Genomic DNA, 27793 nt, shown 5'->3' with positions numbered 1-27793 from the left:
GCCACCAGGAGTTCAGGTAGGTTATTGCGGACTGAGTGGAGGTGTTCGGCGAAACGATCGCCCAACCTACGCTTGGTCTCCCCGATGTAAATCAGCTGACATCTAGAGCAGCGGATGCAGTAGATGAGGTTGGAGGAGATACAGGTGTCTCCTCCCACCCTCTCATCCGCCCGCCCTCGGGCTCCTCCTCCTCCTCCCCTTTTCCTTCTTTCTCCCCCCCCCACCCCCCATCAGTCTGAAGAAGGGTTTCGGCCCGAAACGTCGCCTATTTCCTTCGCTCCATAGATGCTGCTGCACCCGCTGAGTTTCCCCAGCAATTTTGTGTACCTATTATAAAATGTGCTCCAGGTTGGATCCTGACCTCCACTGCTGTCTTTGTGGAGTTTGCACGTTCTCCCGGTGACCGTATGGGTTTCCTTCGGGTGCTCCGGTTTCCTCCCACATCACAAAGACGTGCGGGTTTGTAAGTTAAATGCCCCCTAGTGTGTAGGGAGTGGATGTGAGAGTGGGATAGCATAGAACTAGTGTGGATGGGTGGCCGATGGTTGGTGTGGGCCGAAGGGCCTGTTTCCATGCTGTATCTCTCAAATAAATCAATAATCTTGTGAAAGCCATTTTAAACATCTTTATCTTTACAATGAATGAAAAATGATTAATGATTAATGAATATATATAATCAACATTTTTTTCAGTTTTGTTCTCAAAGTGTATAATATAAAAAAACAGGAAAATGTAGAAACAAGGAGTTTCAGACGCTGGGCTATACTCATAGCGTCAGGCAGCATCTCTGGGGGGAAAAAGGATGGATGACATTTGTACAGTCTGAAGAAGGGTCCTGACCTGAAACATCACCCATCCTTTTTCTCCAGGGATGCCTGACCCGCTGAGTTACTCCAGCACGTTGTGTCTATCTTTAGTATAAAAAAAAAATCATTCTGCATTTGATCCTGACTCAGAACTGGTGTGAACGGGCATGGCATGGACTCAGTGGGCTGAAGGGCCTGTTTCCATACTGTGTCTTTCAATCGATCGTTTCGAGCAATCAGTTCGATCAATCAATCATTCGGGCTTAACAGTAAAAAATTGCTGAGACTAATTCTTTATATTCCTTTTATGTCAAATTACTATTTATGTAAGGTACACAAAAATGCTGGAGAAACTCAGCGGGTGCAGCAGCATCTCTGGAGCGAAGGAAATAGGCAACGTTTCGGGCCGAAACCCGGAAGGGTTTCGGCCCGAAACGTTGCCTATTTCCTTCGCTCCAGAGATGCTGCTGCACCCGCTGAGTTTCTCCAGCATTTTTGCGTACCAAACAATGATCTATGCTACATTTTCATCCCCTTTTATGTCTCATTTTCACACCTTACACTTCCTTATCTCTGTGCCTCTCTCTCTCCCCTGACTCTCAGTCTGAAGAAAGGTCTCGACCTTTCAGTGGTAAATCTCTGGAACTCTCTGCCACAGAAGGTAGTTGAGGCCAGTTCATTGGCTATATTTAAGAGGGAGTTAGATGTGGCTAAGGGGATCAGGGGGTATGGAGAGAAGGCAGGTACAGGATACTGAGTTGGATGATCAGCCATGATCATATTGAATGGCGGTGCAGGCTCGAAGGGCCGAATGGCCTACTCCTGCACCTATTTTCTATGTTTCTATATTTCTATGACCCAAAATGTCATCCATTCCTTCTCTCCAGAGATGCTACCTGTCCCGTTGAGTTACTCCAGCATTTTGTGTCTATCTTCGATTTAGACCAGCACCTGCAGTTCTTTCCTCCGCTCATTCTTGATGTGATGTGATGTTATTCTCTGTTTTCTACAAACAGGTGGGATTAAGCGGCTACCTGGCATACACCGGGTCTGTCAAAGGGGACATCCTTGCTGCTCTCCCGCCCAGCCTGGTGACGGATGGGATACGGATCATATTCCTGGTGTCCCTCACCTCCAGCTTCCCTCTCATCATTCTGCCCTGCCGCCAGGCCATCAACACGCTCCTCTTCGAACAGCAGGTTAGTGCGTCCAGCAAATGGAAGAAGAATGAACGAACGAGACTGAGCTGCTGTCTGTACGGAGTTTGCACGTTCCACCCCGTGTCCGAGTGGGTTTCCTCCCGGTGCTCAGGTTTCCTCCCCCACTCCGATGACATTGCAGATCCGCATGTGGCGTAGAAAGGAATTGCAGATGCTGCGATACACCCAAGAAAGACACAAAGTGCTGGAGTAACTCAGCGGGCCAGGCAGCGTCTCTGGAGAAAATGGACGGGTGAGGTTTTCAGGTCGGGGCCCTTTTCCAGTCTGCAGGTCAATTGGCTTCTATGAATCCTCCCTAGTGTGTAGGATAGAGCTTGTGTGTGGGTGATCGCTGGTCGGCATGGACTCGATGGGCTGAAGGGCCTGTTATCCATGCTGTATCTCTAAACTAAACTAGATTCAAACAAAGTGTTGCACTTGTTTTCTTTCATTTACCCTTTTTAACGAAGGTCAGCACATTCGTTCAAAAGGATACGCTGAGCTACATACACCAGTTATGGCTGTTGTAAAGGTGAACGGACAGATAAATCTATCCAGAGCTCACTCAAGCAATCGCGAATGCTTCCCACACAGCAGTACTCTCCAGCTCAATATATTCTCTTGCATCTCACTGATCACCAGTGCCATTAAACTGTAAAGCAATGATTACCTCTATAATCTTAACCGAACCCTTCCCACACCCAAACTTCATTGCAGTATTCACAGCCAACGAAAACACTAAAACAAGACACAGAGTGCTGGAGTAACTCGTGTAGAGAGAAACTGCAGATGCTGGTTTACACCGAAGATAGACACAAAAAGCTGGAGTAACTCAGCGGGTCAGGCAGCATCTCCAGAGAAAAGGAATGGGTGACGTTTCGGGTCAAGACCCTTCTTCAGACTAACCCTCTCCATGTTCTCCAGAGATACCGTCTGAGTTACTCCAGCAGTTTGTGCCTAAACCAGCATGTATAGTCTGAAGAAGGGTCTCCAGACTATACAAGTATTAGTCTCCAGAATAATCATGTATTATCTTTCAAGTTCAAGTTCAAGTGAGTTTATTGTCATGTGTCCCTGTATAGGACAATGAAATTCTTGCTTTGCTTCAGCACACAGAACATAGTAGGCATTTACTACAAAACAGATCAGTGTGTCCATATACCATAATATAAATATATACAAACATTCTGCTGACTTGATAGCATGCAACAAAGGCTTTTCACTGCACCTCGGTACACATGACAATAATGTAAAATAAAACAGGGCAGTCTGGTGGCGCAGCGGTAGAGTTGCTGCCTCACAGCGCCAGAGACCCGGGTTCCATCCTGAACATGGGCGCTGTCTATACGGAGTTTGTACGTTCTCCCCGTGACCTGCGTGGGGTTTCTCCAAGATCTTCAGTTTCCTCCCACACTTTGTAGGTAAATTGGCTTGGTATAAATGTAAATTGTCCCGTGTGTGTGTGTGTGTGTGTGTGTGTGTGTGTGTGTGTGTGTGTGTGTGTGTGTGTGTGTGTGTGAGTGTGTGTGTGTGTGTGTGTGGGTGTGTGGGTGGGGGTGTGTGTGTGTGTGTGTGGGTGTGTGGGTGTGTGGGTCTCTCTCTCTCTCTCTCGTTGGGCCAAAGGGCCTGTTTCCGCGCTGTAGCTCTAAACTAAACTAAACTAAACAAAAACTAATGATGTTTAAGAAGGAACTGCAGATGCTGGAGAATCGAAGGTGGACAAAAGTGCTGGAGAAACTCAGCGGGTGCGGCAGCATCTATGGAGCGAAGGAAATAGGCTGAAACTAATGAAGTCTTTATCTATCTTACAGAAGGAAGATGGCACTTTCTCAGTGAGCGGTGACATGCCCTTCCATCGACATGTAACGTGCACAGTGATGATAGTGTTCAGCACCATGGTGATGGGTGTCCTGGTGCCCGATGGTATGTACCGCAGTGGCGTGGCAACTACAAGTATTCGCACATGCAAGGAGCGCTGTGTTCTCTATCCCTTGTCAGTCATTTCTTTGCCTTGAGCGTGTGTCTTTGCTCCTTGATGCCAGCTATGGCATTGTTGGTAGAACACTTAGAGTGATACGGCTGGGAATCAACTAGCCCACACCAGCCAACATGTCCCAGCTACACTAGTCCCACCTGCCTGCGTTTTGCCCCATATCCCTCCAAACCTGTCCTATCCATGTACCTGGGTAGGCAAAAGTGCTGGAGAAACTCAGCGGCTTCGGCAGCATCTATGGAGCGAAGGATCTCCTATCCATGTACCTGTCTAACTGTTTCTTAAACGTTGGGATAGTCCCAGCTTCAACTACTTCCTCTGGCAGCTTGTTCCGTACACCCATCACCCTTTGTGTGGAAAAAGTCACCCCTCAGATTCCTATTAAATCTTTTCCCCTTCACCTTAAACCTATGATCTCCGGTCCACAATTCACCTACTCTGGGGCCCGAGATTCTGTGCATCTACCCGATCTATTCCTCTCATGATTTTTTATACACCTCTATAAGATCTTATCTGCTGAACTGGTGTGATGAGACGTGCACACACAATTCTGGCTGGCGATTGAGGAGATAATACAGTGTTGTTGGAGGTGCTGACATGGCATTAAACTGAGTCACTTTAACCCCAGAATGTTTAAGAAAGAACAGCAGCCGCTGGAAAAATCGAAGGTGGACAAGAATGCTGGAGAAACTCCGCACAGTTTGCAATAACCAACCTGATCTCCCAGTGGCTCAGCACTTCCACTCCCCCTCCCATTCCCAATCCGACCATTCTGTCCTGAGCCTCCTCCATGGCCAGAGTGAGTCCCACCGCAAATTGGAGGAGCAGCACCTCATATTTCGCTTGGATAGTTTACACCCCAGCGGTATGAACATTGACTTCTCCAATTTCAGGTAGTCCCTGCTTTCTCCCTCTTTCCCCTCCCCTTCCCAGCTCTCCCACAGTGCGCTGTCTCCGCCTCTTCCTTTCTTCTTCCCGCCCTTCCCCCCCACCCCCACATCAGTCTGAAGAAGGGTCTCGACCCGAAACGTCACCTATTCCTTCTCTCCATAGATGCTGCCTCACCCGCTGAGTTTCTCCAGCATTTTTGTCTAACCCTGTAATGAGTGGCTTTTAAGAGGCTTTTTAGTCAGAGGGTGGTGAATCTGTGGAATTTGTCGCCACAGAAGGCCAGGACTTTTCTTCAGACATCAGACAGTTCCCATTGTTGGCTGGGTCGGTGTGATCCCAAGAGGGTTACATCGCGGTGAAAATCTTGGGATGACACCGCCTGCAGCCAACAGCCGGCCAGTCTGAAGAAAGGGTCTCGACCCGAAACGTCACCTATTCCTCATCTCCAGAGATGCTGCCTGACCCGCTGAGTTACTCCAACATTTGGTCTTGATCAGGGAACCACCTTGCCTGATGTCACCTGTTGCGGCCCAGATTTGTCCCGTCTTTTCTTGCTTCCAGTCCCCCCACCCACTCCCTCCCCACCCACTCTCCCCCCCACTCACTCCCCCCCCCCCACCCCACCCACTCCCTCCCCCACCCACTCCCCCCCCACTCACTCCCCCCCCCCCACCCCCCACAATCAGTCTGAAGAAGAGTCCCGACCTGAGAAACATCACCTAGTCCTGCTCTCCAGAGATGCTGCCTGACCCGGCGAGTAACTCCAGCACTTTGTGTCTATCTTTAGAAAATCGATCTATTGGGTCGAGACACTTCATCTGGACTATTGAGTTCCTCCAGCAGTTAGAAACATAGACAAAAGAAACAGAGACAATAGGTGCAGGAGTAGGTCATTGGGCCCTTCGAGCCAGCACCGCCATTCAATAAGATCATGGCTGATCATCCAGAATCAGTAGTACCCCGTTCCTGCTTTCTCCCCATATCCCTTGATTCCGTCAGCTCTCGGAGCTAAATCTAACTCTCTCTTGAAAAGTTTGTCTTTGCACTCCATACCAAAGATTATAGAGCAGAGCAAGATAGACCACTCCTCCGAAATCCAATGGACTGGACGTGTAGTACGTAACGGAACGTCACGGCCGCCATTTGTTGATGCCAAACGCCACATCTTTGGTAGCGGGGACGGACTCCACAGTTCTACAATCTGCTCTTACATCAGGTCGCAGGGAAAAGCAAAGATACTAGAGGCTCCTCTAGTATCTGTGGGGGAAGAGGACGTTTCCCCCACTCCTGAATTGATCCAGGACTGATTCTCGGTCCCCCCCGATACCAGATGAAGGCAGCCGGCGGGGGAGCCTCAAGTGTCTGTGCTCCCGAGGCAGCGGGCAATGCTCCTCTAGTATCTTTGGTGTAATCAGTGTTGTAGGGAAAAGTGTGTTATACAGCATCTATCACTTCACACATTTAGTTAATGTTATTGTAAATTTTATTAATATTATGTGTAAATTGCAGCTCACTAAAATGGCGACATGTCATACCCATGTCATACTACGCTTTTTTTCGCAAAGCGGCGCATCTCGCTCTGCTCTATAATATTTGCTCCATACTCCAGCATGTGCTCCCTCTGGTGCCCGGAGTCACGGTGTCTTGTGTTTGGTCTTTCAGTGCAGACGGTCTTAGCTGTAATGGGCTCCACAATGGCCAGCGTCATCTGTTTCATTTCTCCGTCTGCAATTTCTGAGAAACTACGCAGAGGAACCCTCAGAGGACGAGTAAGTATTGACTCACTCACTCACTCCAGTCGCTTCCTCGATCACAACGTTTGAAACATATAAGATTGTTAAGGGCTTGGACACGCTGGAGGCAGGAAACATGTTCCCGATGTTGGGTTCAGTCCAGAACCAGGGGCCACAGTTTAAGAATAAGGAGTAAGCCATTTAGAACGGAGACGAGGAAACACTTTTTCCTCACAGAGAGTGGTGAGTCTGTGGAATTCTCTGCCTCAGAGGGCGGTGGAGGCAGGTTCTCTGGATGCTTTCAAGAGAGAGATAGATAGGGCTCTTAAAAATAGCGGAGTCAGGGGATATGGGGAGAAGGCAGGAACGGGGTACTGATTGGGGATGATCAGCCATGATCACATTGAATGGCGGTGCTGGCTCGAAGGGCCAAATGGCCTACTCCTGCACCTATTGTCTATTGTCTAATTCTGCTCCTATCACTTATTAAATTGAGTTTCCTTTCATTTCCTTGAGTTTTATTTAATTTAGTTTTGTTTAGAGATCCAGCGTGGAAACAGGCCCTACGGCTCGGAGTCAACACCGACCTGCGATCACATCGTACACCAGCACTATCTTACTCGCAGCAGGAGTAGCGTAGATGGGACATGTTGGTCAGTGTGGGCAAGTTGGGCCGAAGGGCCTGTTTCCACACTCTACGACTCTATGGCGGTTTAAGCCTGAACTCATTGCTCAGTCCGAAGTGCTTCGGGTGGACAGTATCGATGTATCTGGAAGTGCCTGATGTACATCCTGGTTTTTGCAGGTAATTTTAGGAATGGGAGTAATTCTCCTCCTTATCCGGGCGTCCAGCATCTCCAACTTAACTGCGATGGAATTGCTGCAACAACCAATACGAAAATCCATCGTGCCCATAGAAAAGGTGAACGTACACCTGGCCAACACGACCAAGGGTAAGAAACATCTTCAGTGTTCCATTCACACGTTTAGCTTGGGTTGCAGATCATAAGATCATAACGGATAGGAGCAGAATTAGGCCATTTGGCCCATCAAGTCTACTCCGCCGTTCAATCATGGCTGATCTATCTCTCCCTCCTAACCCCATTCTCCTGCCTTCTCCACGTAACCCCTGACACCCGTACTGATCAAGAATCTATCTATCACTGCCTTAAAATATCCAAGCGGAAGCTCAGAGGGGATAGAGCCTTTTCTGTTGCTGCTCCGGCACTCTGGAACACCTTGCCGTTGCACATCAGACAGGCCCCCTCACTGTCCATCTTCGAATCCTCCCTAAAATCTCATTTTTATTCTCTGGCTTTCGACACTGGCTGAGACATTGCTCCTGTTCTTAGTGCTTTTAATGTCTTTTAATTTTTACTGTTTTTTAGTCCTTCGTTTTACGGTTTTTAATGGTTTGTAATAACTTTTTGTCCATGAGTTCTCATGTACAGCACTTTGTGGCAACTGCGGTTGTTTAAAGTGCTTTATAAATAAAGTTATTATTATTATTATTGTTGACGTGCAGCCCTATTGCACCTTGCCAAGTACAACTGTGCCTTTGTGAGGAGTTGCCTTTCACGTTACCCTTGAATGATTCGGCTGTAATACTAAGTGAAGATCAACGTGTCCTGGAGTCCTGACCAGTGGGGTCGGGCTACGGGGATCTGAAATCCGGCACGCTAACTCTGAAAGTACACCTAACATTTACCTCTCTTCCCAGGCCACCCCTATAATACAGGAAATTAAGTGACGGAACTGACCCCTTCAAGTGAACTGGCGAATGTGAGCAAGACTTCAGTGGAGGAGTTGAACGAGAGAATTGCAGTGTGAGAAATTGCCCATCTCCTCCACACCGGTCACTCCTTCTCGTGAGGTGACGGAGACCGGGAGCGGGGCCGTACATCGCCCGGCGCGGCCTAAAATGGCCGTGGGACTCGCCATCGCCCGCCTGGGGCTTCGACATCGGGAGAGAAATGGAGAACAGGGGAGAGAAAAGACTTTGCCTTCCATCGCAGTGGGTCCACTGTGATGGATGTTTTTGTAAATTGAATTGTGTGTAGGAAATTGTCTTTGTTTGTATGGCTGTGGAAACGGAGTTTCGTTTGAGCCTCACTGAGGTTCAAATGACATGTAATAAATATTGATTGATTGATTATTGAGAAGGACTGGAAGGACTGGAAGGAACTGTCAGACTTTAGACTTTAGAGATGCAGCGTGGAAACGGGCCCTTTGGCCGCACCGAATCCGCGCCGACCCGCAAACTAGCACTATCCTACACCCTAGGGACTATTTCCAATTGTTGCGATGTCCTGGTGCCATCGCAACAACCTAGAGCTCAATGCTCTTAAGACAGTGGAATTCATTGTAGACTTCAGGAGAGCTTCCCCTCCCCTCACCCCACTCACCATCAACAACACCGCAGTCACATCTGTGGAGTCTTTTAAGTTCCTGGGAACCATCATCTCCAAGGACCTTAAGTGTGGGTGGCTACCATCGACTCCATAGTCAAAAAGGCACAACAGAGGATGTATACTTACGGCAGCTGAGGAAGCACAATCTGCCACAGGGTTTGAAGAAGGGTTTCGGACCGAAACGTTGCCTATTTCCTTCGCTCCATAGATGCTGCTGCACCCGCTGAGTTTCTCCAGCATTTTTGTGTGCCTGCCACAGGCAATGATGGCCCAATTCTATATGGCCATCGTAGAGTCTGTTCTCGCCTTCTCCATCATGATCTGGTTTGGCTCAGCCACCAAGCACGACACCTGGAGGCTGCAGCGAATCGTCCGATCAGCAGAGAAGGTTATTGGCTGCAACCTTCCCCCCATTGACGAACTGTACACTGCAAGGGCCGGAAGCGAGCGGGTAAGATCATCTCTGACCCCTCTCACCCTGGCCACAAACTCTTTCAATCACTTCCCTCTGGAAGGCGACTCCGGACTGTCAAAGCTGCCACAGCCAGACATAAAAACAGTTTTTATCCACGAGTAGTTGCTCTACTCAACAGCTAAAAATCTGTAGCCTCCCTTTGCTCTGGTATTTTATTTAATTCACATGCTTAAGCGATAATGTTTTATTATTATTGTTTAATGTTTTATGTGACATTCTTAACTGTCACTGTATGTCATGTTGTCACTTGCGGGCGGAGCACCAAGGCAAATTCCTTGTATGTGAATACTTGGCCAATAAACATATTCATTCATTCATATCCATGTGCCTAGAATGAGATGCACTATTTATCCCTATGATGCATATTGGAAGTAAAAACTTATGTCCTACAGTATTAGCCAAAAATGAATGAAGAACCATAACACAATGTTGTAAATCTTCAAGAAAACAGTTTCAATAAGTGCCTTGAAAGTTTAGTTTAGAGATACAGTGCAGAAACAGGCCCTTCAGCCCACCGAGTCCGCACTGACCAGCGATCTCCGCACATTATCACGATCCTACACACGCTAAGGACAATTTTACACCAAGCCAATTAACCTACAAACCTACACGTCTTTGGGGTGTGGGAGGAAACTGAAGGTTTTGGAGAAAACCCACGCTGGCCACGGGAGAACGTACGAACTCTGTACGTACGCCCACTGTCTCAGCCTCTTCCTTTCTTCTTCCCGCCCTCCCCACCCCCACATCAGTCTGAAGAAGGGTCCTGACCCGAAACGTCACCTATTCCTTCGCTGCATAGATGCTGCCTCACCCGCTGAGTTTCTCCAGCTTTTTTCTCCACCTCTCATCTGTTCCTGATCACATCACGGGCATTAAACGACACAGCGAGATCCCACACGGCAAGACTGCCTATTGCAATGGTCCATATTCCAAGGTGATCGTCTCTTCTTAGCGGCATTTGTTGAGAGGTATTTTAACGTGGACAACAGGAAATTTATTCTGCTCTTCTTTGATACGTAGAAGCGGGTGATGTTACATGAACCTGACAGGGCATTGGAGACAAGGTTTCTGGCAAAACGCAATGTTATCAAATCATAAACTGGGAGCATTGAGCAGCTGCCTCAGGCTGAAGCATTATGATATATTACCAGCGATGGCATGGTTATAAAATATTCATAGATTACCATTGCAAAATTATATTTCAACTTTAATTGCTAAAGAAAGGGTGGTCACTGAAAGAAGCATACCTGGAACTTTAGACTTCAGAGATACAGCGCAGAAATAGGCCCTTCAGCCCACCGAGTCTGCACCGACCAGCGATCGCCCCATCCATCGGGGAGTGTGGGAGGAAACAGGAGCACTATCCTACACACTAGGGACATTCCCAATTTTACCAAAACCAATTAACCTACAAACCCGTACGTCTTTGGAGTGTGGGAGGAAACGGGAGCACCTGGAGAAAACTGATTGGGGATGATCAGCCATGATCACATTGAATGGCGGTGCTGGCTCGAAGGGCCGAATGGCCTATTCCTGCACCTATTGTCTAGTGTCTATTGTCTAAAACCCACGCAGGTCACGGGAAGAACGTATAAACTCCGTACAGACAGCACCCGTGGTCAGGATCAAACCCGCGTCCCTCGTGATGTAATCAGTAACTGTACCACTGCGCCACCGAGCCGCCCCTTAGAAGACATCGACAGCAGAAACATGAAGCTGGTGGAGCAGGTAGGCCCTTCTGAAAAAGTCACAAAGTGCTGGTCAGGCAGCACCTGTGGAGAATATGGATAAGACATAGGAGCAGAATTAGGCCATTCGGCCCATCAAATCTCCTCCACCATTCAATCATAGCTGATCTATCTTTCCCTCCTATCCCCATTCTCCCCGTAACCTTTGACACTATTACTAATCAAGAATCTGCAGTGTGAGTATATTTGGATGTACGAATGCGGTGGGTGGCACGGTGGCGCAGCGGTAGAGTTGCTGCCTCACAGCACCAGGGACCCGGGTTCGATCCTGACTACGGGTGCTGCCTGTACGGAGTCTGTACGTTCTCCCCGTGGCCTGCGTGCGTTTGCTCATGGGTCTTCTGTTCCCTCCCACTCTCCAAAGACGTGCAGGTTTGTAGGTTAATTGGCTCGGTGTATAAATGTAACAATTGTCCCTAGTGTGTGTAGGATAGTGTGAGTGAGCGGGGATCACTGGTCGATGGGCCGAAGGGCCTGTTTCCGCACTGTACCTCTAAAACAAAAAACAAATCTAAACAGATGGAGGTATTAATGATGACTCCATACCCGTTTTATGCATATGCTTAACACCACATCTTGGGATGAGAAGCGGTTCTTATTTACATTAGTTTGCTATCTTCACTCTGAATAACTAGGGTGATGCATAAATTGCTCCAAGCACATTCATTTATTAGTGGATTCATATGTATTATGCAGGAGCTGGAGGTGGGAAGCTGCAAGCAGGACCTGTTTATTGGAACTCAACAAACATAGCCTGTGTTTGCTATATAATCTCAACCATTGCAGCTGCCCCAGAGACCGATGAGTTGCTTTCCCCCTAAAGACACGCACGTGATATTATTTTAAGCCGAGGGATCTTTGATCCGTATGATGACCCATCAAATGTTTACCAAAGGTGTCAGCTTTTTGTTATCCCATTAACATAGAAACATAGAAAATAGGTGCAGGAGTAGGCCATTCGGCCCTTCGAGCCTGCACCGCCATTCAATATGATCATGGCTGATCATCCAACTCAGTATCCTGTACCTGCCTTCTCTCCATACCCCCTGATCCCTTTAGCCACAAGGGCCACATCTAACTCCCTCTTAAATATAGCCAATGAACTGGCCACAACTACCTTCTGTGGCAGAGAATTCCAGAGATTCACCACTCTCTGTGTGAAAAATGTTTTTCTCATCTCGGTCCTAAAAGATTTCCCCTTTATCCTTAAACTGTGACCCCTTGTCCTGGACTTCCCCAACATCGGGAACAATCTTCCTGCATCTAGCCAGTCCAACCCCTTAAGAATTTTGTAAGTTTCTATAAGATCCCCCCTTAATCTTCTAAATTCTAGCGAGTACAAGCCGAGTCTATCCAGTCTTTCTTCATATGAAAGTCCTGACATCCCAGGAATCAGTCTGGTGAACCTTCTCTGTACTCCCTCTATGGCAAGAATGTCTTTCCTCAGATTTGGAGACCAAAGCTGTACGCAATACTCCAGGTGTGGTCTCACCAAGACCCTGTACAACTGCAGTAGAACCTCCCTGCTCCTATACTCAAATCCTTTTGCTATGAATGCTAACATACCATTCGCTTTCTTCACTGCCTGCTGCACCTGCATGCGGCATGGTGGCGCAGCGGGTGGAGCTGCTGCCTGGCAGCGCCTGAGACCCGCGTTCCATCCATCCTGAGCTCGGGTGCTGTCTGTCTGTTGTGGAATTTGATCCTTCTCCCAGTGGGGTTTCTCCGGGTGCTCCGGTTTCCTCCCACAATTGCAAAGGCGTCCAGGTTTGCAGTTCGACACGAAATCTGAAGGTAAGGACCAGCTCTGCAAGGCGGAGGAGTCTATTAGTAGCACTGGCAGTTCTATCCCAAGGGTTTGTAGTTGAATGGGAAGTCCCTGTCAAGCCTTTGTCAGAATTGCACTCAGCCCTTGAACCAAAATATTCCCTGTTTCCCTTCCCACAGATGCTGACTGACCTGCTGAGAATTTCTGGCATTCCATGTGTTTTATCTCTTCGATTGATCTCGAAATGTTTTAAAAAAATCATTTCCCTCACAGATGCTGCTCAACCACAAGGAGATCCTCCTGGCTGCTTGTTTTGTATGAAGTTAATATCGAATGTAGAGTATGGGGCAGGCAGCATCTCCGGAGAGAAGGAATGGGTGATGTTTCGGGTCGAGACCTTTCTTCAGACTGGTTAGGGATAAGGGAAACAAGAGATATAGACGGTGAGTTCAGACAGAAGTCCAGGACAAGGGGCCACAGTTTAAGGATAAGGGGGAAATCTTTTAGCACTGAGATGAGAAAAACATTTTTTACACAGAGAGTGGTGAATCTGTGGAATTCTCTGCCACAGAATGTAGTTGAGGCCAGTTCATTGGCTATATTTAAGAGGGAGTTAGATGTGGCCCTTGTGGCTAAAGGGATCAGGGGGTATGGAGAGAAGGCAGGTACAGGATACTGAGTTGGATGATCAGCCATGATCATATTGAATGGCGGTGCAGGCTCGAAGGGCCGAATGGCCTATGTTTCTATGTTTCTATGTGATGTGGAGAGATAAAGAACAATGAATGAAAGATATGTAAACAAGTAACGATGATATGCTCCACTGTGCTGGCCCCATCGTTACACTGTTCTGTAAACTTAAGCTGCTGGATTTCCAAAATGTATATTCTGCAAAGAGGTACAGAGACTGACATTTTTTTTCCCCCAAATGTTGGATTTGAATAGTGAAAATCTACAAAGCACGGAATGAATATCCGTCAACTGTAAGCCATCTATAACCACAGTGGGAAGCATCGAAGTGATGCCACCTACTTTACGGATTGAGCACATTGCGTGGGCTGCTTAGATTTATTCATTAACACGCTAAACATCCTGAATTATTAATGCAGCTGGAGTTCTCGGCTCGGTTTCAAGCGGGCCGGAGAGATTCAAAAGGAAAAGCGCGCCGGAGGAAGATCGGCCGAGGAGATCCCTGACCCACCCCTTCATCCCCCAGACACGCTGCCTGTTACTCCAGCGTTTTGTGTCACCACCAGGACTAGTCTGGTCTGGAGAAGGATCCAGTCCACACCCGAAATGGGCGTCACGGTGGCCCAACGGTAGAAGCTGCTGCCTCACAGCGCCAGAGTACCGGGTTCGGTCCTGACTACCGGTGCTGTCTGTACGGAGTTCGCACGTTCTCCCCGTGACCCACCTGGGTTTTCTCCAGGTGGTCCGGTTTCCTCCCACACTCCAAAGACGTGCAGGTTTGTAGGTTCATTGGCTTCAGTAAAAACTATAGATTGTCCCCAGTGTGTGTAGGATAGTGCTAGTGTGCGATGTGATCGCTGGTCGGCACGGACTTGGTGGCTCGAAGGGCCTGTTTCCACACTGTATGTCCAAAGTCTAAAGAAAGAAACGTCACCTATCCATGTTCTCCAAGTGATGCTGCCTGACCCGCTGAGTTACTCCAGCACTTAGTGTTTGTGTTTGGTCTGTTGCGTTGATGGTCCATGGTCTGAGCTCATTCAGTGTCTGGTCAGTAAAGGCTTGTGGCATTCTATCAAGAGTACAGCTCCTTGTACCCATGTCCTTCGATCATTGCTGTTCCTTAAACCTTAGATCCACCAACCTAACTTGATTCCACACCAGTTAAGGGGCAGTCACGGTGGCACAGCGGTACAGGTGTTGCCTTACAGCGAATGCAGCGCCGGAGACACGGGCTCGATCCCGACAACGGGTGCTTGTCTGTACGGAGTTTGCACGTTCTCCCCGTGGGCTGCTTGGGTTTTCTCAGCGATCTTCGGTTTCCTCCCACACTCCAAAGACGTACAGGTTTGAAGGTTAATTGGCTTGGTGTAAATGTAAAAATTGTCCCTAGTGGGTGTAGGATAGTGTGCAGGGATCGCTGGTCGGCACGGACCCGGTGGGCCGAAGGGCCTGTTTCCGTGCTGTATTTCTAAACTAAACTAAACAAAAGCCTATCAAAACTCTATCAGAAACTCAGCGGGTGAGGCAGCATCTATGGAGAGAAGGAGTTGGCGACGTTTCAGGTCCAGATTCTTCTTCGGACTTATTTGGGGGGGGGGGGGGGAAAGAAAGGAAGTAGGATTGTGGGAGAACTGGGAAGGGGAGGGGAAGGAGGGAGAAAGCTAGGGCTATCTAAAATTAGGGAAGTCAATGTTAATACCGCTGGGGTGTAAACTGCCCAAGCGAAATATGAGGTGCTGCTCCTCCAATTTGCGCTGGGCCTCACTCTGACAATGGAGGAGGTCCCGGACTGAGAGGTTGGATTGGGAATGGGGGGAGGGGGAGTTGAAGTGCTGAGGAACCGGGCGATCAGGTTGGTGGAGACGGACTGAGCGGAGGTGTTCAACGAAACGATCGCCGAGCCTGCGCTTGGTCTCGTCGATGTAGAGAAGTAGATACGGCTTCATGTTGCATGAGAAGACACCACCCCACAGGCTGGAACTGAAGCCTGCGTATGAATGCTCCAGTCTGCAAATTGGCAGCAATGAGCTGGGAATGATATATAATTTTGATTAAATGAAATTGTATCATGTCATCCACTTGTCATTTTTAATTGCTTCTTACACCTCATAAGGTTCCTTCAAGTTTCTGTCTCATTTCATTATCTCACCTGTCCACTCGTTTTCTTCAATTCCACCTCCCAACAGTTTCAGTATTCAGGACGGAGAGACTAAATATGGAGACATCCTCCCCTCTTCACTGAGGACCTCAAAGCGTTTGCAGTTTGTGCTTTCACTGAGCGGGTTAACCTACGATGAGCGTTTAACGGCACTGGGCCTGTACTCGCTGGAGTTCAGAAGGATGAGGGGAAGGGGGGGGGACACATTGAAACTCACCGAATAGTGAAAGGCCTGGATAGAGAAGATGTGGAGAGGATGTTTTCACTAGTAGGTGAGTCTAGGACCAGAGGTCACAGCCTCAGAATTAATGGGCATTTCCTTCGGAAGGAGATGAGGAGGAACTTCTTTAGTCAGAGGGTGGTGAATCTGGGGAATTCTTTGCCACAGAAGGCTGTGGAGGCCAAGTCAGTGGACATTTTTCAAGGCTGAGGTAGATAGATTCTTGATTAGTACGGGTGTCAGAGATTATAATAATAATAATATAATAACTTTATTGATAAAGCACTTTAAACAACCGCAGTTGCCACATATTATGGGGAGAAGGCAGGAGAATGAGTTTAGGAGACTAGGGTTTGCAGGGAGAGATAGATCAGCCATGATTAAATGGCGGAGTAGACTTGATGGGCCGAATGGCCCAATTCTGCTCCTATCACTTATGACCTTGTGGCCTTATGAAATCATTCCACGGAACGTTTTCAAGCACGTTTGAAATTTGGAACAACGCAGATTCAAAACTCCAGTCGGTGGAATCTAAAGATGTCTCTGCAGTAGCAGTCTAGTAAAACAGAGATAGACACAAAATGCTGGAGTAACTCAGCAGGTCAGGCAGCATCTCTGGTGAAAAGGAACAGGCGACCCTTCTTCAGATCGAGAGCCAGGAAAGAGAAACGAGAGATGTGGACGGGGCTATATAGAGAGACACAAAATGCTGGAGAAACTCAGCGCCACAGGCAGTATCACTGGATAGAAGGAATGGGTGATGTTTTGGGTCAGGGTGGCATGGTGGTAGAGTTGTTGCCTTACAGCGCTTGCAGCTCCGGAGACCTGGGTTCGATCCCGACCGTGGGTTTTCTCCAAAATCTTCAGGTTCCTCCCACGCTCCCAAGACATACAGGCGTGTGGGTAAATTGGCTTAGTATAAATGTAAATTGTCCCCAGTGTGTGTAGGTAAGATTGTGTTAATGTGCAGGGATCGTTTGTCGCTGGCACTCGGTGGGCCGAAGGGCCTGTTTCCGCGCTGTGTCTCTAACCTAAACTGAACCCTTCTTCAGACTGAGAGTCAGGGGAAAGGGAAACGAGAGATATAGACGGTGATGTAGAGCAAATGAATGAAAGCAGTTTCATTTCGTTGCCTTGAATAAAGCGTTGCGGGTAAATTAAAGTTCAAATGAGAACAACACATGGGCTTTTTTATTTCTTAGATGTCAAACAATTATTGTGGGTCCACATGCGCAGGTCACTATGACGACAGACAGAAAAGCCACAAACGCCAAAGCATCGCGACAGCCATTGAGACAATTAGTTTCAATCATCACCAATTAACAGTGGTTTGAATTGTAGGCTGGTACAGTGATGAGATTACTTCCTGAAGAACACGATTTGAGCAACATGCCAACTGAGTTGCAGGTAAATCTAATTGTTCTAACATTGCATTGAGCGGCACGGTGGCGCAGCGGTAGAGTCGCTGCCTAATTCCCCTGTCCCACTTAGGAGACCTGAACGGAAACCTCTGGAGACTTTGCGCCCCACCCAAGGTTTCCGTTTGGTTCCCGGAGGTTGCAGGTGGTTGCCGGAGGTTGCAGGTAGTGGAAGCAGGTAGGGAGACTGACAAAAACCTCCGGGAACCGCACGGAAACCTTGGGTGGAGCGCAAAGTCTCCAGAGGTTTCCTAAGTGGGACAGGGGCTTTAGAGTGCTTGCAGCGCCGGAGACCCGGGTTCGATCCCGACGGCGGGTGCTGTCTGTACGCACTTTGTACGTGCTCCCCGTGACCTGCGTGGGTTTTCTCCGAAATCTTCAGATCTTCGTTGGTCGGCCGCGGACTCGGTGGGCCGAAGGGCCTGTTTCCGCGCTGTATCTCTAAACGACACTAAATTGAGTTTATTATCTGCGAAATAGTGGGCGGAAAAATACAGATGGATTTGATAAATGCACCTGCACTGCTAGGCTTCCCGTCCTCCCATTAGCTCCCTGAGGTTAGAATTTTCTTTTAAAATATCCTAAACTGATTAATTTAACTTTGAAGAAATTCCACACACCTGCTTTATCTTACTGGAACAAAATGACTATTTATGTAAGGTACACAAAAATGCTGGAGAAACTCAGCTGGTGCAGCAGCATCTATGGAGCGAAGGAAATAGGCAACGTTTCGGGCCGAAACCCTTGTTGTTGCTATTTTCACGAGGCCACTAGATGTCGCTGGTGTACATTCTCGGTGAAAGCAAGGGACAAACAACACAAGGAACTGCAAGTGCTGGAATCTGGAACAAAAGATAAACTGCTGGAAGATTCAGCGGCAACACTGGGGAAATTGAACGTAAAAGTTTGCACTCTTTCACTGGGTCATGAAGATGGACAATTGTGTAGGAAGGAACGGCAGAGGCTGGTTTAAGCCGAAGACCGACACAAAAAGCTGGGGTAACTCAGCGGGACGGGCAGCATCTCTGGAGAGAAGGAATGGGTGACGTCTCGGGTCGAGACCCTTCTTCAGACCTAGAGTCAGGGGAGAGGGAGGCACAGAGATAAGGAAATGTAAGGTGTGAAAATGAGGCATAAAAGGGGATGAAAATGTAGAATAGATCATGGTTCGGTAGACAAAAGTGCTGGAGAAACTCAGCGGGTGCAGCAGCATCTATGGAGCGAAGGAAATGGGCAACGTTTCGGGCCGAAACCCTTCTTCAGATCATTGTTAGCTAGGAGAAGGTGACAACGAAGCACATAGAGATAAAATTTAATCAAGGGAACAGTCAAACTGGTGGGAGAAGTGGGATGGGGGGGATGGATGGAGAGAGAGGGAAAGCAAGGGTTACTTGAAGTTAGAGAAGTCAATGTTCATACCACTGGGTTGTAAGCTGCCCAAGCGAAATATGAGGTGCTGTTCCTCCAATTTGCGCTGGGCCTCACTCTGACAACGGAGGAGGCCCAGGACAGAAAGGTCAGTGTGGGAATGGGAGGGGGAGTTAAAGTGTTTAGCAACCGGGAGATCAGCTAGATCGCGATGGACTGAGCGGTGGTGGAGGGATGATGTACTTTGCTTACAAGCACTGGCTCAGCTCACTGAAGGTTCAGGCATAATTCAAGTGTGGGGTTTGCGAGGTGCAGCAAAGGTGACAATCACCTGATGGGATTGGGACTGACACAACAGTGGGCTGACAATAAGGCAGAACCAATAACCCCTGGGCCAACACATGTTGAAATGTCAAAGACTGGAGGTCAAATTGGATTAAACTTGAGCAAGGAATACACCTGTCTTGGGGAACTATGCCAGGCATTCGTACAAGGATCAATGTCGAAGCCATCATCTTTCATCGATCGATTGGCTTTATCAAGGCAGCATCTGCAAAGGCTTAACATCATAAGTGATAGAGGGATTAGGCCATTCGGCCCATCAAGTCCATTCAATCATGGCTCAATTCATTCATGGCTGATCTATCTCACCCTTCTAACCCCATGCCGCTGCCTTCTCCCCATAACCCCATCCACCAACACCCAGCAGAGGGATTCGGATTGCAATCCTGCATCATGACTGACGCAGGTCCCAGCCTGAAATGTCAACCATCTCTTTGGATTTAGACGTTAGAGATACAGAATGGCCACAGGCCCTTTGGCCCACCGAGTCCGTGCCGACCAGACACTAGCACTAGCCTACACACACTAGGGACAATTTACATTTTTCACTGAAGCCAATGAACCTACAAACCTTTGGATGTCTTTGGAGCGTGGGAGGAAACCAGAGCACCCAGAGAAAACCCACACAGGTCATGGGGAGAACGTACAAACTCCGTACCGACAGCACCCGTGGTCAGGAGCGAACCGGGGTCTCTGGCGCTGTGAGGCAGCGATTCCACCGCTGCGCCACCGTGCCGCGCTTTGCTTCCACAGATGCTGCCTGACCCGATGAGTTCTTCCACCAGTTTATTTTCCGTTCATTGAAAGGTGCTATCTCGTCACTTGGAGCAGGATGAACAGGTGTGAACCTTTCACCCCCAGTTATAGGGAGACAAGGTTCCTTTACAAACCCGCCTCCACCTCCACACACACCCTCCACCCCTCCCACTTATCCATGCATGACTTAGCAACACAAGGTAAATTGAAAAACATGAAAATTGGTTTCAAAGTTAATGCAAACCTGTAAACAGATTCAAACAGAATGCAGTACCTGGAAGATGCCACAGACAGATGCAAAGTGCTGGAGTATCTCAGCGGGTCAGGCAGCATCCCCGGAGATAAAGAATGGGGTGACGTTTCAGGTCGGAATCTTTCTTCATATCGGTTGAGCCTTCTCCAAGGCGATGTCTCCGGTCAGAATTCTTCTTCAGACTCGGTGAATCTTCTCCAGCCTGAAGAAGGGTTCCAACCCGAAACGTCGCCTATTCCTACTCTCCAGGGATGCTGCCTGACCCGCTGAGTTACTCCAGCACTTTGCATCTATCTTGAAGTACTGGGATTTGAAAACCGGCATCTGCAGTTCCCTTCCGACATCTTTAAGGTGCCTATTAGTAAAGGGAATGTAAAGCTAAAGGAGTCATTGAAGCAACATTTTGAATTGCACAGTATCTTTATATTTTTATGCTAAGCCACTTCAGGTAAATAGAATCGTTAGAGGGGCTAAAATACACAAAGACACATCTTGATAGTCACATGAAATGCTGATAAAGGTGTGACTGACTAACCAAAATGACTAGCCACAATCAGTTTAGTTTAGTTATACAGTGCGGAAACAGGCCCTTCGGCCCACCGAGTCTGCGCCAACCAGCGATCCCCGCACGCTTATGCCCCTGTCCCACTTAGGAAACCTGAACGGAAACCTCTGGAGACTTTGCGCCCCACCCAAGGTTTCCGGAGGTTTTTGTCAGTCTCCCTACCTGTCAGTCTCCCTACCTGCAACCTCCGGCAACCACCTGCAACCTCCGGGAACCGCACGGAAACCTCGGGTGGGGCGCAAAGTCTCCAGAGGTTTCCGTTCAGGTTTCCGAAGTGGGACAGGGGCATAACACTATGCTACGCACACTAGGGGAAATTTACAAACATACCCCAAGCCAATTAGCCTACAAACCCGTGCGTCTTTGGAGCGTGGGAGGAAACTGAAGATCTCGGAGAAAACCCACACAGCTATCGGGGAGAACGTACAAACTGGTGCAGACAGCACCCGTAGCCAGGATCGAACCCGGGTCTCTGGCGCTGTGAGGCAGCAACTCTACCGCTGTGCCCCCCTTGACCGTCCCAAATATGGAGAAATAACACATCACTAGAATTGTTCCAATAGCCGGATCAGCTGAATACTGACACTGGATCTTTCATTTGCAAAATAAATATATACTTGATAAAAACCACAGCAGATAATCTGACATTTCACTCTTTGCTTTAATTCTAAATACATCTGCAAATTATTTAACAGGATAAATAGATAAATCTAAAAAACAGAGGATAAGCATTTAGCGACCATCAGGGTGGCATCATTTTAACATCGAGACACTGCTTGTACATGGTCCCCTGACATTTACATTATTACGGTAGCTATACAATTGGGATCACTTCAATGTTGGCAGGGATTTCGATTCCCTGCCCCAGTCACTAGTGAAAAGGCTTCTATTACTCACAGTGAAACTGAATGATCCGATTTGGCTAATTAATACTTAGCTGAACCTAAGATTGGTAACGCAGTGTTTCCAGATTTGGCGAGCTCGTACCATTAATTCACACAGTGTTTACAGCGCAGAAAATGACCACCCCAGCAGTGTCTGCTGGTGCAGGCACAGAGTGCTGGAGTAACTCAGCGGGACAGGCAGCATCTCTGGAGACAAGGAATGGGTGGCGTTTCAGGTCGAGACTCAGGGGGAGAGTTAATCTGTGGGACTCTTTGCCACAGAGGGCTGTGGAGGCCAAGTCAGTGGATACTTTTAAGGCAGAGATAGACAGATTCTTGATTAGAACGGGTGCCAAGGGTTATGGGGAGAAGGCAGGAGAATGGGATGAGGAGGCGGAGATCAGCCATGATTGAATGGCGGAGTAGACCCGATGGGCCGAATGGCCTAATTCTACTCCTATAACTTGTTGACTTGTGCGAGGCACAGAGATGTGGAAGGGTAAGGTGTGAAATCGAGGGATCAAAGGGGACGGAGCTGAAGGAAAACGGAGAATGGACCACTGCTCGCTGAAGGGAAGCTGACAACGAGGCATGTAAAGATAAAATGTAATCAGGAGGATAGTGAAACAAGTCGGAGGAGGGATGGAGAGAGAGGGAAAGTGAAGAATACTTGAAGTTAGAGCAGTCAATATTCATCCGGCTGGGTTGTAAACTGCCCATGCTGGAGTTTCTGCTCCTCAAGAGCCTTAAGGGCCTGTCCCACTATATCAGTTTACCCAAGAGCTCTCCCGAGTTTAAAAAAAATCAAACTCGTGGTAAGCACGTAGAATGTACGTTGCGGGTACATCGGAGCTCGGGGACGTCTCTTAGCGGTTCGTAACGCTAACGGCAGGTACTCGGGAAACGCGGTAAGCTCGTGAAGACTTGAGAAAATTTTTCAACATGTTGAAAAATGTCCACGAGAGCCCCGAGTACCTACGACCGGCTATTACCGTAATTCTCCGAGTTCGAATCAGGGGAAACTCGGGAGAACTCTTGAATTAGCTGGTACAGTGGGACAGCCCCTTTACTTCATTTAATTCTGCACGCTTGCTTTTCTCGTGAATCATATCTAACTGCCCCGTGAATCCGTCAATAACATTTTACTCCAGGAGTCTGTGAGAGAATATTCACCATACATGGCACATTTGAAATCCATATTAACGCCACCTTACTCCAGTGTTACATTGCATTTCATACCTTGGTATTTCTTAAAACCGGAATAACTTTCAAGGCACAAGGAAAGATTGCGCACTATTTTTTTCCAGTTTGGTTTCAGTTTATAGGGATACAGCAGGGAAACAGGCCCTTCGGCCCACCGAGTCCGCGCCGCCCAGCGATCACCTTGTACATTAGCTCTATCCTACACACTAGGGACAATTTACAGAACCTACAAACCTGCCCGTCTTTGGAGCGTGGCAGGAAACCGGAGATCCCAGGAGAAAACCCACGCAGGTCACAGGGAGAACATACAAACTGCCTTCATTTTTCATAATTTGACACCATTCAGATAATAATTGGCCTTCTTGTTCTAGTTCTTTAAAAAGAGAACTTAATGGGCTTCAGAAAGAATGACAGGCAAACCGCCTGTTTGATATGGGGGTGTATTCCACCATGCATTGAACATCCATTGCTTACTATTGTCAAACTAATGCCCCCGTCCCACTTAGGAATCCTGAACGGAAACCTCTGGAGACTTTGCGCCCCACCCAAGGTTTCCGTGCAGTTCCCAGAGGTTGCAGGTGGTTGCCGGAGGTTGCAGGTAGGGAGACTGACAAAAACCTCCGGGAACCGCACGGAAACCTTGGGTGGGGCGCAAAGTCTCCAGAGGTTTCCGTTCAGATTTCCTAAGTGGGACAGGGGCATAAGCGTTAAAGTGTGTAGGAAGGAACTGCAGGTGCTGGCTTACATCGAAGATAGACACAAAACGCTGGAGTAACTCAGCGGGACAGGCAGCATCTCTGGAGAGAAGGAATGGGTCAATCGACAAGGGGCAATAGGTGCAGGAGGACCCGTTTTGGGTCTTCGGGTCTGAAGAAGGGTCTCGACCCGAAACGTCACCCAGCCCTTCTCTCCAGAGATGCTGCCCGTCCCGCTGAGTTTCTCCAGCGTTTTGTGTCTATCTTCAGAGCGCTGAAGTGTTGAATGAAAATGAACGATGTGACCTGTTTTCTCCCCAAAGAGCCTCCCGACGGCCTTGTTCATTATCGAGAAATCTCTACTGGATTGTTAGTAGGACAAGGTGCCGGGCTGGGTTGAAGCCGTATGCAAAAGGTACACTCTTATGCAAAGATCCTACAGCGAGCAAGATAGATCACTCGACGAAAAAGACGTAGTACGGTCATGGGCAGATCCATGGGGAATTTTCGGCCCCATTTCCGTAACCGGCTTCCGTCTCCGCACCAAAGATCCCGTAGGATACTAGCGCGGAGACGGAAGCCGGTTACGGAAACATCCTCGTAAAAATAAAAGTTATTTGGTAAATATCTTCTCCTCATTTTCAGAATGATAATTTATTAACACAAACTGTTCCCCCGCAACGTTGATTACACTGCGAGTCGGGTCGGGTTACTGAAATGGATGAAAAAAAGGCCCACGTTCCGCTCCGTTGCGTACTACACGTCTGCCCATTGCATTTAGAAGGAGTGGTCTATCTTGCTCCGCTATAGGATCTCTGCTCTTATGTACAGGGCATAAATATTGGCAATTATTTTCCTTCAGAAACATGGCACATACACACCAAAGCAGTCCTCAACAAAACATGACGCAACAAAAGGCTTGCAGCTCATTAACACCAGTGAAGAAGGATCAACGCATTGAGTTTACAACCACCCCTCTCACGTCTTACAGGCTGGTCACCCTCGATTACAGTGGGGGGGGGAGTGTTATTTGATACGCAGACATACACATTGTAACATGGTTGAGGTTTACAGACAGAAATGGCGATCACCAGGCACTGTTAGAGACAGTCTCGGGACTCGAAAGACTTAGAAAGTCAAGAGAAAAGCCTATCCATTCTCTCGATGAGTGGCATTTCTTCCTGAGGCATCTTCAAGCCCTCCTGCTTATCCGTGTTGGAGATCCCACGTGGTCCTAAAGGAACAGGCGTAGCCGAAACCGTGCTCAAGACTACACGGGGGGAAGGAGTCCTTTGTAACTGAGGTGGCACACGACAAGCAATGTTTTGGTTGGGGATGAGATAAATAATCTTTAGTGTTTCTTCATTCACCCTGCAAGGGAAATAAAAAAATACCCGATCCATCATCAGTCTGAGGAGAACCCTTGCACATCAGAAAGAAGAAGAAGAAAAAAAAAAAAAGATTTATAACTTGTCCTGTTCTGGCTCGATCGACCGATCATTTTCCTGACAGAGAATCCTGGATGTAAAGTTAGATATCATGACCTGTTTACAATGGGTGAAGGGTTGGTCACATATACTTTCAAGTTACGTGGAGTCATTAATACAGGACAGATGGTAGACAAAAGTGCTGGAGAAACTCAGCGGGCGAGGCAGCATCTATGGAGCGAAGGAATAGGTGACGTTTCGGGAAACCCGAAACGTCACCTATTCCTTCGCTCCATAGACAATAGACAATAGGTGCAGGAGCAGGCCATTTGGCCCTTCATAGAAACATAGAAATTAGGTGCAGGAGTAGGCCATTCGGCCCTTCGAGCCTGCACCGCCATTCAAATGATCATGGCTGATCATCCACATTCCTGTTTTTCCCCCCCATATCCCTTGAGTCCGCTATCTTCAAGAGCTCTAAGATGGGGCATCTTGGTCGGCATTGAAGAGATGGGCCGAAGGGCCTGTTTTTACGTGCTGTATGGCTCCAAGACTCGTTGTCAGCATTTTTCGAGGGGAGGAGGACGGGGAGAAACGGGACGGAATTCGGAGACATTTCTCAAGTGCTCAGTTCAGTTTATAATCACGTGTACCGAGGTACAGTGAAAAGCTGCTGTTGCGTGCTCTCCAGTCAGCAGAAAGATGATACATGATTACAATCGAGCTGTTTAACCATATAACCGTATAACAATTACAGCACGGAAGCAGGCCATCTCGGCCCTTCTAGTCCGTGCCGAACACTTATTCTCCCCTAATCCCATCTACCTGCACTTTCCCGTCCATATACCTATCCAATTTATTTTTAAATGATAAAATTGAACCTGCCTCCACCACTTCCACTGGAAGCTCATTCCACACAGCTACCACTCTCTGAGTAAAGAAGTTCCCCCTCATGTTACCCCTAAACTTTTGTCCCTTAATTCTCAAATCATGTCCTCTTGTTTGAATCTTCCCTACTCTCAATGGAAAAAGCTTATCCACGTCAACTCTGTCTATCCCTCTCATCATTTTAAAGACCTCTATCAAGTCCCCACTTAACCTTCTGCGCTCCAAAGAATAAAGACCTATCTTGTTCAACCTTTCTCTGTAACTTAGTTGCTGAAACCCAGCGTGTGGATACATGCTAAGGGAATGACGTTCAGTGCAAGGTGAGAGCCAGCAAAGCCCGATCAAGGTACGGGCCGATCTGAGAGGTGTTTTAGATCACTGTTAAAGTAAGAAATATTGCTGTAGGAGTCGAGGTTTAAGAGTGTGGAATGATTGTTATCAGCTGCTCTTCTGTGGGTAGAATTACATTGTGTGTACCGATCCAGTAAGATGACGTATTAAATAATTGATGAAAGCACGTTATTAGATGAACAAAAAACAAACAGATATTTTGAAGCAAGCGACATTCTAATTATCATTAATATTTTAGAATGATTTCGAATTAGTCTCCACTAAAGACGTACAAACACATCATGCAACGGGCGTCGAGGCGAAGAGGCCATTGCCTGAAACTGCTTGGGCCAGTAGGAAGGCACCGCAGATGCTGGTTTGGACAATAGACAATAGGTGCAGGAGCAGGCCATTCGGCTCTTCGAGCCAGCACCGCCATTCAATGTGATCATGGCTGATCATCCACAATCAGTACCCCGTTCCTGCCTTCTCTCCATATCCGCTATTTTTAAGACTATAGACAATTAACCAGCACACCCACAAATTTGTGGGAGGAAACCGAAGCACCCAGAGGAAACCCACGCAGTCACAGAGAGAACGTACAACCTCCGTACAGACTCCTTTACACCAAAGTTAGACACAAAATGCTGGGGTAACTCAGCGGGACATTCAGTATCTCTGGTGCGAAGGAATGGGCGACGTTTCGGGTTTCAACAAGGGTCTCAGAACGAAACGTCACCCATTCCTTCTCTCCAGAGACGCTGCCTGTCCCGCTGAGTTACTCCAGCATTTTGTGCCTATCTTCGTTTATGAGAAATATCCAATCACCCCACTTCCCCTGACCATTCACAAAGTTCTGCATGCTTTATCTTTCATCAACTCTTCCCATTCCCCTTTGAAAGTTACTATTTAATCCGCTTCTACCCCCTTTTAGGTAGTGAAGGAGAGAGTAACACTTCATCTTGAGTGGCACAGTGGTGTAGCAGTAGAGTTGCTGCCTCACAAGCCAGAGGCCCGGGTTTGATCCTGACTACAGATGCTGTCTGTACGGAGGTTGTACGTTCTCCCTGTGACTGCGTGGGTTTCCTCTGGGTGCTCCGGTTTCCTCCCACAAATTGCTCCGCGTGTGGGGGAGCGACGCATCACAGCACGGTTCGGGAACACCATCCATCCAAGACCGCAGAAAATTGCAGCGAATTGTGGACGCAGCCCAGACCATCGCACAAGCCGACCTCCCTTCCATTGACTCCATTTACACCTCACGCAGCCTCGGCAAGGCCAGCAGCATAAACACGAGCCAGTCGCACCCCGGCCACTCCCTCTTCTCCCCCCTACCATCAGGCAAAAGGTACAGAAGTGTGAAAACGCACACCTCCAGATTCAGGGACAGTTTCTTCCCAGTTGTTATCAGGCAGCTGAATCATCCTACCAGCAACCAGAATATCATGTATCTATACGCTGTACATGTCTCGATTGTAATCATGTACAGTCTTTCTGCTGACTGGTCAGCTGGGTACACGTGACAATAAACTGAATGCGAAAGTGGGATAACATAGAATCAGTGGGAATGTG

At 48.0% G+C, this 27793-nt stretch overlaps 2 protein-coding genes across 2 annotated transcripts in view; one reads left to right on the top strand and one right to left on the bottom strand.

Annotated features, from left to right (window-relative positions):
- Nucleotides 1–8606, top strand: part of LOC116985955 (putative sodium-coupled neutral amino acid transporter 10) — a 44741-nt gene extending 36135 nt beyond the window's left edge. The window contains exons 8-12 of the mRNA XM_033041093.1: nucleotides 1823–2005; nucleotides 3817–3928; nucleotides 6552–6658; nucleotides 7428–7575; nucleotides 8343–8606. Coding sequence (XP_032896984.1) covers nucleotides 1823–2005; nucleotides 3817–3928; nucleotides 6552–6658; nucleotides 7428–7575; nucleotides 8343–8368 — 576 coding nt within the window. The 3' untranslated portion in view covers nucleotides 8369–8606. The remainder of the gene's footprint in view (nucleotides 1–1822; nucleotides 2006–3816; nucleotides 3929–6551; nucleotides 6659–7427; nucleotides 7576–8342) is intronic.
- Nucleotides 8607–24705: 16099 nt separating this feature from the next.
- slc29a4 (solute carrier family 29 member 4) overlaps nucleotides 24706–27793 on the bottom strand; it is a 63926-nt gene continuing 60838 nt past the window's right edge. Inside the window, exon 11 of the mRNA XM_033040235.1 lies at nucleotides 24706–24947. The gene's annotated coding sequence lies outside the window, so the exon portion shown is untranslated. The remainder of the gene's footprint in view (nucleotides 24948–27793) is intronic.

This window comes from Amblyraja radiata, chromosome 22 (assembly GCF_010909765.2).
Source record: "Amblyraja radiata isolate CabotCenter1 chromosome 22, sAmbRad1.1.pri, whole genome shotgun sequence".
NCBI lineage: Eukaryota > Metazoa > Chordata > Chondrichthyes > Rajiformes > Rajidae > Amblyraja > Amblyraja radiata.
Note: the sequence above shows the minus strand (reverse complement) of the source record. Positions and strands in the feature narration are given on the sequence as shown.